This window comes from Salvelinus namaycush, chromosome 18, assembly GCF_016432855.1.
Source record: "Salvelinus namaycush isolate Seneca chromosome 18, SaNama_1.0, whole genome shotgun sequence".
NCBI lineage: Eukaryota > Metazoa > Chordata > Actinopteri > Salmoniformes > Salmonidae > Salvelinus > Salvelinus namaycush.
The window spans coordinates 10,267,624-10,281,814 of NC_052324.1; the positions used below are offsets into that span (position 1 = coordinate 10,267,624).

Consider the following 14,191-nt stretch of genomic DNA (forward strand, 5'->3'; position numbering starts at 1 on the left):
TTGAGCAGGGTGTTTCAGTAGGCTAAACTAGCTAGCTGCATTTGCTAGTTAAGTGAAACTGAAAAGAAATGATAATCTCTTTATATTTCTCTCTTGCTTCGCCCTCATTTTGGAAGAAATTAATTTGTTAAAAACTGTTAAACTATTGTCTTTCTCTTTGAGTTAACTACTCACCACATTCTATACACTGCAGTGCTTTCTAGCTGTAACTTATGCTTTCAGTACTACGTAGATTCATTATCTGATCCTTTGATTGGGTGGACAACATGTCAGTTCATGCTGCAAGAGCTCTGATAGACTGGAGGACATAATTATTACTGTGTAAGTCTATTTGTGCGGGTGGGAACCATGAGCCTCCTAGGTTTTGTATTGAAGTCAATGTACCCAGAGGAGAACGGAAGCTAGCTGTCCTCCGGCTACACCACGGTGCTATCCTCCCGAGTGATTTTGAGGCTACTGTAGACCTTTGCAAAATAGAGTGTTTTAATCAGGTTTTTGGTGATGTGAATATATTTAGTATAGTTTTATCTAAAAAGGATACATTTTAAAATCTTTTACAATTACATGTTTTATGAAATTCACAGAGGAGGATGGTCCTCCCCTTCCTCGTCTGAGGAGCCTCAACTGGATGAAACCAAAAAAACAACTCTTTGGCCTGAATGCCAAGCATCACGTCTGGAGGAAACCTGGCACCATCCCTACGGTGAAGCATGGTTGTGGCAGCATCATGCTGTTGGGATGTTTTACAGCATCAGCGACTGGGAGACAAGTCAGGATCGAGGGGAAAGATGAACGGAGCAATGTACAGAGAGATCCTTGATGAAAACTTGCTCCAGAGTGCTCAGGACCTCAGACTGGGGTGAAGGTTCACCTTTCAACAGGACAACGACCCTAAGCACACAGCCAAGACAACGCAGGAGTGGCTTTGGGACAAGTCTCTGAATGTCCTTGAGTGGCCCAGACAGAGCCCGGACTTGAACCCGATCTAATATCTCTGGAGAGACCTGAAAATAGCTGTGCAGTGACACTCCCCATCCAACCTGACAGAGCTTGAGAGGATCTGCAGAGAAGAATGGGAGAAAATCCCCCAAAACAGGTGTGCCAAGCTTGTAGCGTCATACCCAAGAAGGCTCGAGTCTGTAATCGCTGCGAAAGGTGCTTCAACAAAGTACTGAGTAAAGGGTCTGAATACTTATGTAAATGTAATATTTCAGTTGACTTGTTTTAAAATAAATTTGCAAACATTTCTAAAAACATGTTTTTGCTGCGTCATTATGGGGTATTGTGTGTAGATTATTGAGGAAAAAATATATATTTAATCAATTTTAGTATAAGGCAAAATGTAACAAAATGTGGAAAAGGTCAAGGGGTCTGAATGCTTTCCGAAAGCACTGTAAACTAATGTATGGAATTTATTACATGAGACACAATTCACAAATTCTACAGCACAACGGCAGAGTCATGTCTTAAGTGTAAAACTAACAATGACTCAACAATCCATGCCTTCTGGTAATTCTATAAAGTCCAAAAGTCATGGGCGGAGTTAGAAAGTTGTCTGTGAGAAGTATTGCAATGTAAATGTACTTTTTAATCCATCTGTCTACATATTTAAAGACATGGCATACGAGAGGGCAGTGAGATACCCGATGGGTTGGATGAAACTTTTCTCGCCAATCATGTTACTTATAAACAATATAATCAACCAATCCTCCATTGTTAACACAATGGAAAGGTCAAATGCTTTATTATCTAAATGTTGAAAGTGTGTGGGCAACAGAGAGAAACAAAATGGTGCAGTTTGAGGCCATGTGGTGGAGAGTGAAGTGGGCGCTGGAGATGGGGGTGTGAGCAGGTGGGTCTGGGCAGGTGTGATGTTGTGGATGTTTCTGTGCATCTGTATGTTGTCGTTCGCATGTGTATATTTAGTTGTTTAAAAAAAAAAATCATAAGTCAAATTTACAACAAAATAGAAAAATAAGAGATGAGGTACTCATGCAAAAATCATGTTAAACACTAATATTTGTTAAGCAAATTTTTACTCCTGAACTTATTTTGGCTTGTCATAACAAAATGGTTGAATATTTATTGACTCAAGACATTTCAGATTTTAATTTTTAATTAATTTGTTTAAAAAAATCTAAAAACATAATTCCACTTTGACATTATGGAGTATTGTGTGTAGACCAGTGAACCAAAATCTAAATTTAATCCATTTCAATTTCAGGCTGTAACACAACAGAATGTGAAAACATTTGAAAACAGTCATCTACTGAGTACATAGTTATGAATGTGCTCAACATTGATGATAGCGGCTTCTAGGCAGCATCCACTTAAGGTGCTTTGCAGTAAAAATAAATAAAAGGTTCCATATTTATTCAGCATGCTTGTTCTTTAGACTATTCTCACTCATTCTCACCTGCTTGTTTGTCAAAATGGCTGCCCAAAGTACCAAGGCAGCCTTTTCTCGACCTGGAGGGCTGATCTTTTAAAAAAAAAAAACATTTTATTTTATTTCAAGGGGTGTGATACTTTCTGAGGGCACTTTATTTGCATTTGAAAATGACATTTGTTACTTTGGAGGTTTTGAAGTCCCTACAAACAGGGAACACACACTCAGAGCCTATGGGAGTGTGTCACGTCACAGCAGTAGAGAGAGACATGAGGGGGTCCACTCTGCTGATCCACACACACACACACACACACACACACACACACACACACAGGTCAGAAATCACTGGGCCATGAGAGACTGTCCAGCCTGACATTATGGGAGATTCCATGGAAGTATAATAAGTGAAGGATATCTAGTGAAAGTACAACCTAGTTGACAAAAAGTCTCTCTCACAGACACACACACACACACACGAAGTAACTGTTTACTACAAAAAACAATATTGCTACTTATCTGATAACACAACACAAATGCAGATATGTTATATTCTCTCTAACATGCAATACATCACAAACTGTAGGGCGGTTGGTAAAAATGATGTGAGCTATAGTATACAACACACACACTCAACCAGCCACTTTACTACAAACTAAATGACCAAGATAACCGAGACGAAGATTCATCAACTCCTCTCTTCCATTGCCTTTGTGCTTCATCAACATTATAGCCTTGCCTTCCCTTTCAGCTGTGTAGGACAACACATTTCCTGGTCATCAGGAATGCACCAGGGACACATTCTACTGTATGTGCTGCTTTAGTAAGTGTACTCTGGTTTAAAAGTCAATAGGAAGCAGGTGGTTGATGAGCCCTCAGACTATGGCTGCGTCCGATTGCACTTTATTCCATGTAGTGCACTACTTTTGACCAGGGCCCATAGGGCTCTGTAGTAGTGCACTATATAGGCAATATACTGAATATAGGGAATAAGCTGCCATTTCAGACACAGCCTGTGTTCCTTTTAGACAGGCACTCTGCCTGGCCGTCAGAAACTACAACCGTAGTTGGTTTCCCACCTGCCATAATAGTGGTAATTGTGGGCAGTTGGTCTGTGGGTGGCTTGGTTGTAGTCGCCAACGCAGGTGTGGTTGTTGGCAGGGTCTGGACTGTTGTGGGTGCTGAGAGGGCACCACACCAAGAAGGTAGAGAAAAACAGTAAAATGATATCAGATGCACTAACATGGGAAAATGCTGATCGTGGATATACCATGAAATCATCCTTTGGCCATCTCCCAAAACAATATGGTTACTTCACCACAGCTGTAGCAGTACAGTATCTCCTATAGGTCTGCAAAGAATCCCTATGAGAGACTCTAGTATATACACTCACAGTCCCTCTCACATCATGTCCTTGGAATAGCCCTCATCTACACACTTTAAATCCCCTCCCCCCTTTTGAGTTATAGACCAGCAGTAAGGGATATAAAACTGTGGAAAAATGTAATTTGTGAGTGGGATCATTGTGATTAGAATGAGGGGCCCACCACAACATCAGAGGGGAGGGACACATTATATAAGATAGTGTGCTATAAGTAAGACGAAAGAATGATAGCATATGAACAGAGAACTAAAAAGATAAGTGATAACAAGCTCTACCCCGTTTGATTAGGACTTTACTTACTGCCAAGAGTCCCAGCAGCATCACCTGAAAGAGAGAGAGGAGAACTTGAGGTTTACTCATTTATTTTTGAGAATTACAGTATTTTTATGAATACATCTGAAAAAAAAGAGAGCTGGAGGTTTTCAATGCTTAAATAATATACAAGTACATCAGCCGCCACATCTGCCGTTGGAAGCAGCAGGCCCCCCATTCCCTCTGTAGTGTGCGAGTATAGCATAGGGTGCTTCTGCATATGTAGACATCTGTAGGATTCCTCAAACTAACTGACATCTCTCCTTTGAAATGTGACAGCTTCAGCTGCTCCTCTCTGTGGCTGTGTAGAGCAGATGACCCAAATTCTTCTTCAACCATTACTTAATCCATCTAGTATGTGCCTGGTATAGATGCAGTATGGTATGGATGGTATCCTGTTGGAAGTCTATACAGTAGCTATTAGGGATGAATAGTTCCCCGAAAATCTACCAAGTTTCAATACCGGGAATAATTCATATCTATCACTCGAAATACCGCAACAAAAAAAAAATCACAAGTGGCAATTTAAGGCACCCGCGCCACCTTGTCGGCTTGGCTCTGCCACTATGTAAAGATTTCAGGGCAAATTACACTGATATTTCCTAATGATAGAGTAACTATCTTAGATTCCCAGTGCATTTTCATGCCCAACAGGAGTCGGGATTTTGGTTTTCAGTGGGATTGGGACTGGGCTCTAGGACAAGAGAAGATAGAATTTTCCCTCGTGCCTCTCTGCATTGTTAACAAACGTAATGTCAGTGGCAGAGATGCCTATGTAGTGAATTGTGCATAGGCCCATTTGTGACTGTCAGAATATTCACAATAATAATAATAATAATAAAGGCACACATTTTTTTATAGACTAAACCTACTGTATGGGTTTCATGTAGGGTTTATTAACTGCATTCGGGTCGCGTGTGCAGTCCGGCAGTGTCAATTGTGCGTGCGCTTTGAATTTATGGCGACTTCGTGTGAAGTAAATATGCTAGGCTAAAGGCTTCCATGCGACAACCTGTTTGGATAATGTGCTATAAATGTTTTTACTAATCTGATCCTGCGCATTAGTGCCGGTTTTGGGGGAAGATGTAATTTCCCGGGTCTTGTCATTGAATTTTTTCAGGAAATGTGAAGAGTGTTCACGGGACAGCCCCGGGATGCCGGTTACCCATGTTAATCCCTAGTAGCTATATTGTAGGTTACGTACAGGTATTGGGGGATCCGTTGGGGGTAGGTAGGTACGATCCAGGTTTCCATGACTTGGCTTTGAAGCCCCTCTCACAGCGAGTGCAGTCTTGGCCCGTCGTATTGTGTTCACAGTCACACTGCAGACTGCCCTCCCGAAAGGTGCACTGGCTAGCATGGAGGTTACACTTACACCTATGGCAAGTCAGGTGGGGGAGAGAGGTATAATCAATGTCAGTCCACAACATGTCCCTACAACATGTCCCTGTTATGCCTCGCTTGAATTTGAACAACTGCTATGCTAATCATGCATGATCATGTACCTTGTGGGGATTGACATTATTGTAGACAAGCCAATCAATGCTTATGCCCCCTATTGTACAGTAGAAATGAGCAGGTAGTTATCGATCAAGATATTATTTGATCAATTGCTTACCTGGATAAATAGGGGTCTTAAATACAGTAGTAAAATGAAAGAGTAAGATTTAAATTACATTGTTGAAGCTGAGTATGAGCACAAGCGATAAAACGTTGAAGATCGTGATTCACAAATCTGCAGTACATATTTACATGTTTTAGAATGGCAAGAGACAAATCTTTCAGGGAAACAGAATCAAATAAATAGATAAGAAAATGTAAACTCCCAGATCAACCAACACTTCCCGATCTCGAGAAATTACCTGGCCATGTACATCTAAATTATTTTTTCAAGGGGGTAGAATTGAGGTGGCGAGAGAGGTGGCAGGCAGGTTAGTATGGAAATAGTGACATTTGAATAACAATCTCCCTAATCAAATGAGGGAGTGACTTCCAATACCCTGTGTTCCACTCTGGTGAGCCACCCACCCTCCATTTGCATGAAATATTCATAGAATGGACCTCCACATCTCCAAAAGGATGTCTCCTCTCCTCTTCTTCTCGCCTCTCCTCTCAATTATGAGGGAAAACTCAATTGAATCAAAGGGGAATTATCCAAATAGTGACACTCTGATGCCATAACGATGTACAGTAGGCTATCACTTTCTCAGGTGTGTTTTAATCAGTGAATATCTCATCACACTGACTTCAATATTGACTTTAAAAAGGTTAGGTATATGCTCATCCTGGTAAAGATAGATACAAAGGGGATAATATGAGGATGTGGCTCTCATTTCCTACCCAACACACTGAGGAGGATAATTGACAGACAGAGCCCGGTTTCATTCCAATCCCATTGACTTTAATTAAGTCTGTTTTCAAAAGCCCCCTTGGAAACAGTTGGCGTTTCTTCCACCCTCTCAAGACCTTTAAGCCATAATTAAAAACTTGGCGACAATCACGGGGCTTTTTCATCCCAGTGCTCCTGGAGACAGAACTCCCATCAAGCACCTCTTCATGACAAATTAATCAGTGGCCCACTTCGTCTCAGTGCCTTCTGGGAAAACCCACGGCACTCCAGCTTATCACTGGATCCTCCACTTTAGCCCAACTATTAATCAATTACAGTACTCTTTGGGCAGTTAGCAATCATCTCCCACCAAACCTCTTTGCACAAAGATAATTTTATTCACTCCTTAAAGGTCCAGTGCAGTCAAGAACGAGATTTCCTTTGTGACCCTTTTAATTGAAAACAATCACAGTAAGGTACTTCATCAAATCAAATTTTGCACCGACTACAACAGGTGTAGACTTTACTGTGAAATGCTTACTTAGGAGCCCTTTCCCAGAGTTAAAAAGTCAGAAAGAATTGCTCAATAAAAAAAAGGAAATAGTAACGCAATAAAATAACAAGACTATACACAAGGAGTACCGGGTTAATGTGCAGGGGTACGGTAGTTGAGGTAATACAGTGAGGACCCCTTCACTTTTTTCACATTTTGTTACGTTACAGCCTTATTCTAAAATAAATATATTTTTAAAAAGGTTCCTCAATCTACAGACAGTACCACATAATGACAAAGCAAACACGTTTTTAGAAGAAAAAAAAATAAGTAAAAAAAATGAAATTTTTAATAAGTATTCAGACCCTTTACTCAGTACTTTTTTGAAGCACCTTTGGCAGTGATTACAGCCTTGAGTCTTCTTGGGTATGACGCTACAAGCTTGGCACACCTGTATTTGGGGAGTTTCTCCCATTGTTCTCTGCAGATCCTCTCAAGCTCTGTCAGGATGGATGTTGCTGCACAGCTATTTTCAGGTCTCTCCAGAGATGTTGGATTGGGTTCAAGTCTGGGCTCTGGCTGGGCCACTCAAGGAAATTCAGAGACTTGGCTATGTGCTTAGGGTTGTTGTCCTGTTGAAAGGTGAACCTTCTCCCCAATCTGAGGTCCTGAGCGCTCTGGAGTAGCTTTTTATCAAGGATCTCTCTGTACTTTGCTGCGTTAATCTTTCCCCGATCCTGACTATTCTCCCAGTCCCTCCCGCTAAAAAACATCCCCACAACATAATGCTGCCACCACCATGCTTCACCATAGGGATGGTATTGGCCAGGTGATGAGCGGTGCCTGGTTTCCTCCAGACATGACGCTTGGCATTCAGGCCAAAATCTTGGTTTCATCAGACCACAGAATCTTGTTTCTCATGGTCCTTTAGGTGCTTTTGGCATAACCCAAGCGGGCTGTCATGTGCCTTTTACTGAGGAGTGGCTTCCATCTGGCCACTCTACCATAAAGGCCTGAATGGTGGAGTGCTGCAGAGATGGTTGTCCAGCTCTAGGAAGAGTCTTGGTGGTTACAAACTCCTTCCAATTAAGAATGATGGACATTTAGTTATTGGGGACCTTCAATGCTGCCGACCTTTTTAATACCCTTCCCCAAATCTGTGCTTTGACACAATCCGGTCTTGGAGCTCTACGGACAATTCCTTCGACCTCATGGCTTGTTTTTTGCTCTGACATACACTGTCAACTGTGGGATCTTATGAAGACAGGTGAGTGCCTTTCCAAATCATGTCCAATCAATTGAATTTACCACAGGAAGGCTTCAATCAAGTTGTAGAAACATCTCAAGGATGATCAATGGGAACAGGATGCACCTGAGCTCAATTTCGAGTCTCATAGCAAAGGGTCTGAATACTTATGTAAATAAAGCATTTCTGTTTTTATTTTTAATACATTTGCAAACATTTCTAAAAATGTTTTTTTTGTTTTGTCATTATGGGTTATTGTGTGTACATTGATGAGAAAAAAATGTTAATCCATTTTAGAATAAGGCTGTTATGTAACAAAATGTGGAAAAGGTGAAGGGGTCTGAATACTTTCCGAATGCACTGTATGTACATGTACCTTAGGCAGGGGTAAAAATTGACTAGGCAATCAGGATAGATAATAAACATAGTAGCAGCAGCATATGTGAAGGGTGTGAAAGTGTGTCTGATTTGAGTGTGTGTGTGGCGTCAATATATGTGTGTGTGTGTGTGTGTGTGTGTGTGTGTGTGTGTGTGTGTGTGTGTGTGTGTGTGTGTGAGCATATGTAGTGTGTGTGCGTGTGTGTACAGTATGTGTATGTGTGTGTTAGAGTGACAGTGTAGTATGTGTGAGTGTGTGGGTAGAGTCCAGTAAGTGTGCATAGAGCCAGTGCAGGATAGTGTTTAAATTGTTTTTTAAATGAACCTTTTGCCCAGGTAACCATTACATTAACTGTTCAGCAGTTTTATGGCTTGGGGGTAGAAGCTGTTCAGGAGTCTTTTGGTCCCAGACATGGCGCTCCAGTGCCGCTTGCCGTGCGGTAGCAGAGAGAGCAGTCTATGACTTGGGTGAGGGGAGTTTTAAACAGTTTTTAGGGCCTTCCTCTGATACAGCCTGGTATAGAGGTCCTGGATGGCAGGGAGCTCGGCCCCAGTGATGTATTGGGCCGTATACAGTACCTTCTGTAGTTGCCATACCAAGCGGTGATGCAGCCAGTCAAAATTCTCTCAATGGTGCAACTATAGAACTTTTTGAGGATTTGAGGGCCCATACCAAATCTTTTCAGCCTCCTGAGGGGGAAGAGGCATTGTCGTACCCTCTTCATGACTGTGTTGGTGTGTTTGGACCATAATAGGTCCTTAGTGATGTGGACACCGAGGAACTTGAAGCTCTCAACCCTCTCAACTACAGCCCTGTCTTGTTGAATGGGGGTGTGCTCGGCCCTCCGTTTCCTGTTGTCCACGATCAGCTCCTTTGTCTTGCTGACGTTGAGGGAGAGGTTGTTTTCCTGGCACCACACTGCCAGGTGTCTGATCTCATTCCTATAGGCTGTCTCATCGTTGTTGGTGATCAGGCCTACCACCGTCGTGTTGTCTGCAAACTTAATGTTGTTGGAGCCGTATGCGGCCACGCAGTCGTGGGTGTAAAGGGAGTACAGGAGGGGACTCAGCACGCACCTCGTGTTGAGGGTTAGCGTGGTGAATGTGTTGTTGCCTACCCTCACCACCTGGGAGTGGCCCGTCAGGAAGTCCAGGATCCAGTTGCAGAGGGCGGTGTTCAGTCTCCTTAGTGGTGTGATGAGCTTTGAGGGCACTATGGTGTTGAACGCTGAGCTGTAGTCAATGAACAGCATTCTCGCGTAGGTGTTCTTTTTGTCCAGTTGGGAAAGGGCAGTGTGGAGTGCAATAGACATTACGTCATCTGTCGATCTATTGAGGTGGTATGCGAATTGGAGTGAGTTTAGTGTGTCTGGGATGATGGTGTTTATGTGAGCCATGACCAGCCTTTCAAAGCACTTCATGGCTACAGATGTGAGTGATACGGGGCGGTAGTCATTTAGACAGGTTACCTTGGCGTTCTAGGGCACAAGGACTATGGTGGTCTGCTTGAAACATGTAGGTTTTACAGACTGGGTCAGGGAGAGGTTGAACATGTCAGTGAAGACACTTGCCAGCTGGTCAGTGCATGCTCTGAGTACACGTCCTGGTAATCCATCTAGCCCTGCGGCCTTGTGAATGTTAACCTGTTTAAAAGGTCTTACTCACATCGGCTACGGAGAGCATGATTACACAGTCATCCGGAACAGCTGGTGCTTCACTGGGCAGCTCGTGGCTGGGTTTCCCTTTCCCATCTGTGATAGTTTGCAGGCCCTACCTCATTGGACGAGCGTCAGAGCCAGTATAGTAGGATTCGGTCTTAGACATGTATTGACACTTTGCCTGTTTGATGGTTCGTCGGAGGGCGTAGCGCAATTTCTTAAATAAACGTCCGGATTAGTGTCCCGCTCCTTGAAATTGGCAGCTCTAGCCTTAGCTCAGTGCGGATGTTGCCTGTAATCCATGACTTCTGGTTGGGATATGTACGTACGGTCACAGTTCGGACAATGTCGTTGATGCACCTATTAAAACTTCTTGCGACTACAGGGGGTGCTGTTCCGAATTAGCATTTTGTCGTCTCCAAATTAAACTGCCTAGTACTCAATTCTTGCTCGTACAATATGCATATTATTAATTATATTGGATAGAAAACACCTTCTAGTTTCATACAACGTTGAAATTGTCTGTGGGTGACCCAGAACTCTTTCTACAGCGAAATCCATGACAGACAGTGAAAGGTCTGAGAGCGAAGCTCTGGTTTCAGATCAGTTTTTAAGGTCTCTGTCTATCCTATGGAACGACACGAACTGCACCCGCCTTCCCCTGGATGTCAGTAACCAATGAGAAGTGGAATGGGCCTTCTCCGTAGCTCTCAGAGGTTATAAAAGACCAAGGAGTGAGAGTAGCCCCCCTTTCGACGCTCGCCCTTACGCAGGAAGGGACCTCCGGACGCCATTTTCACAGGCTCGGTTATCAACTTGAAATGTATCCGTCTGTAATTTAATTCGATATAGGACTTAGAAACATCATAAGGTAGTTAATTTAAACCGTTTTATAGCAATTTATATCCGTTTAGTGCGATTTTGAGGAATTTCTTTGTTGTGCACTCTGAAACTTTGGACACGTTTTGGGGTCCCGTTCGATCGTTAGTGGATATTTCGAAGGACAGAGGACATCTATCGACCAAAAGACGTTTATAACATAGAAAGGATACATTGCCCAAGAATATGATGGAAGAACAGCTCAAAGTAAGCAATATTTAATATGATAAATTGTTGTTCTGTCGAAATATTTTAAACGCATATTTCGCCATTTTGTTTGGTATAGCTTCACTTGGCGAACCCTGTATTGAAAAGTAAGGATAATTTTACAAATGTAAATCAGCGGTTGCATTAAGAACTAATTTGTCTTTCGATTCCTGTCAACCCTGTATTTTTTAGTCAAGTATATGATTAGCTTTCAATTAAACTAGATCACTCTGATAGATGACGTCAGACATATTGAGGCTTGATTTCCTAGTATTTTTATTGTGTAACCACGGTTTTGTATGGCTAAATATGCACCTTTTCGAACAAACTGTATATGTATGTTGTAAAATGATGTTACAGGAGTGTCATCGGAAGAATTCTGAGAAGGTTAGTGAAAAAATTAATATCTTTTGGCGGTGATTACGTTATAGCGCTCTTTGGCTGGAATCGATGCTCTGGTAACGTTTGCACATGTAGTATGCTAACTTATCGATTTATTGTGTTTTCGCTGAAAAACGCTTAGAAAATCTGAAATATGGTCTGAAATCACAAGAACTGGGTCTTTCCATTGCTATGCTTTGTCTATTTTTATGAAATGTTTTATGATGAGTAAATTGGTCATACACGTTGCTCTATCTAGTAATTCTAGTCGATTTGTGATGGTCGGTGCAATTGTAAACTGTGATTTCTACCTGAAATATGCACTTTTTTCTAACAAAAACTATCCTATACCATGAATATGTTATCAGACTGTCATCTGATGGTTTTTTTTATAGGTTATTGGCTATCAATATCTTAGTTGAGCCGAATTGGTGATAGCACCTGAAGGAGTAAGAAACTGATGGAGTTAGAATAGTGGTGTATTTTGCTAACGTGTTTAGCTAATAGATTTACATATTTTGTCTTCCCTGTAAAACATTTTAAAAATCTGAAATGGTGGCTTTATTCACAAGATCTGTATCTTTCATCTGGTGTCTTGGACTTGTGATTTAATGATATTTAGATGCTACTATCTACTTGTGAAGCTATGCTAGCTATGCTAATCAGTGTGTGGGGGGTGGGGGGTGATCCCGGATACGGGGTTGAGGTTCGGTAAAGGTTAATGAAGCTGGTGACTAACTCCTCAATGCCATCAGATGAATCACGGAACACATCCCAATCTGTGCTAGCATTGTTAAGCAGAAATTATTTGATAATGAGATAAAAAATGGCTGCATTGGACCTTTAACGTGCTCATAGAACTTCCTTGCCAACTATTTCGCAAAGACAGCTCGAAACATTTAATGTTGAAGCTACCCACAGATGTCTGAACCGAATACAGGAGTCCTTCCCGAGCTATTTCCGGCGTTCACAGGAACATTTTCCATCCTCCTCCACCATTTATGCTTACAAATAATGCATGAACGTCGAACATGTTAAATGTACAAGATATTTGCATCCACTGGCAGGTCCCCTATTTCTGTAAGAAAGCCACTGTTGCATATTGAATGACACAGACCCTACCCAAGCCCGATCCCTGACTGTAGCGTTTCCCGGAGAAAGGGCACTCTAAACAAAAGAAACCTGTCTTGTCTGATGGCAGAATAAATGCCTGCTGGCATATTCTAAATGTGCTTAGTTATGGGCTGTGAAACACTATGCAATGCGCACACACACTAGTAGGCAGATTGGTATGCATCACAGTGAATATTCTAAATTATTGATGCCTCACAAAAAGTGCAAAGTGGACAGTAAAGCCCCTTGATTAAAAAAGGGGAGCGAGCCAAGGAATCATTTGTTATACTGTAAAGGACAGTATGGACAAGGCGGCTCTATCTTTGACTAAAAAAAAACACTATTTTCCTCTTTTCCTTTAAGGCCTTCAAAGCCTATAAGTCACTGAAGCATGGGGGTGGCTGCGGAAAAGAGAATATACTGTATATTAATGGCTCTGTTCACACTGCGCTCTACATTCAGGAAGTATCCTGCCTTCACGCAGTGGGTGTCACAGACACACACACACGCACCCCCACACACACACTCATAGACCATCTATCCATAGTGAGTCATTCATTACTGAGACCATGTTAGATTTTCACAATCAAAATCAGTGTGCGGAAATTGCACTGTTGTCAATTTCCGCCCCCCCTTATGAGTGTGTATGGAGCCTCACTAGTGTGTTCTCTGAGGAAAATGCCCTCCTTCCTTTCCAGAACCAGGGCAGCTATATCCGGTTGCTGCAGGGCAAACCCCCCCACTGTCTGGGCTCATGAGCTCATGTTACAGGCCAGCCAAGCCCTGCTATTGGGCCAGCATCAAACCCCCATCCGGCCATCTGGAGTGGAAGAAGGAACAGTACCGTACATTCTACATATGGATCGGCCACACTACGATTACCACGCACAGGACAGGTTGACTGGAGGAGACGTTACGTATTAAGTCAGTTGCAATTGGAAACACAGGAAGACTTGAACAGTACTGTTTTTTAATCCGCCGAAATAGAATGACATAATCACAGCCTATAAATAGCTGAATGTTTATTAGCGTTGGCGAGCCAGAGCCACCAGCCCCCCTTTCAAGACGATAAACAAAAAAAGCTTGCATCTGCTGGAGATGAGAAATGCAGCATTTAGGTGAGTAAATAACAGCAAGCGCTAAACAAATGTGGATAGACAGATAAAAGGCTGGTGTAGAGTGGCATGCTCTGCTCACTTACAGCTGGGAGCTGCCGTTAATGGGAGCTTTATTTATTTCCTCAACTTCTCTCGTGAGAATCCCACACTATTTATTTTAATTTGCCGGGCGCTCACTGCCAGTGACTCATGATGACTAGCTTAGTCCCAAATAAGAATGGATGGAGAGGAGACAGGGACAAATGGTGCCCTGCGAGGTACCCTCCTGCACAGAGGGGGCCACATCTGTCATTATTACAGCTGTTAA

The 14,191-nt window shown here is 42.4% G+C and overlaps 1 protein-coding gene across 1 annotated transcript in view; it reads right to left on the reverse strand.

Annotated features, from left to right (window-relative positions):
* LOC120063530 (netrin-G2-like) overlaps window positions 1-14,191 on the reverse strand; it is a 48,449-nt gene that overhangs the window by 14,945 nt on the left and 19,313 nt on the right. Inside the window, exons 3-4 of the mRNA XM_039013896.1 lie at window positions 5,287-5,459; window positions 4,071-4,094 (exon numbers count right to left, since the gene is read on the reverse strand). Of these exons, the coding sequence (XP_038869824.1) occupies window positions 4,071-4,094; window positions 5,287-5,459 (197 nt within the window). The remainder of the gene's footprint in view (window positions 1-4,070; window positions 4,095-5,286; window positions 5,460-14,191) is intronic.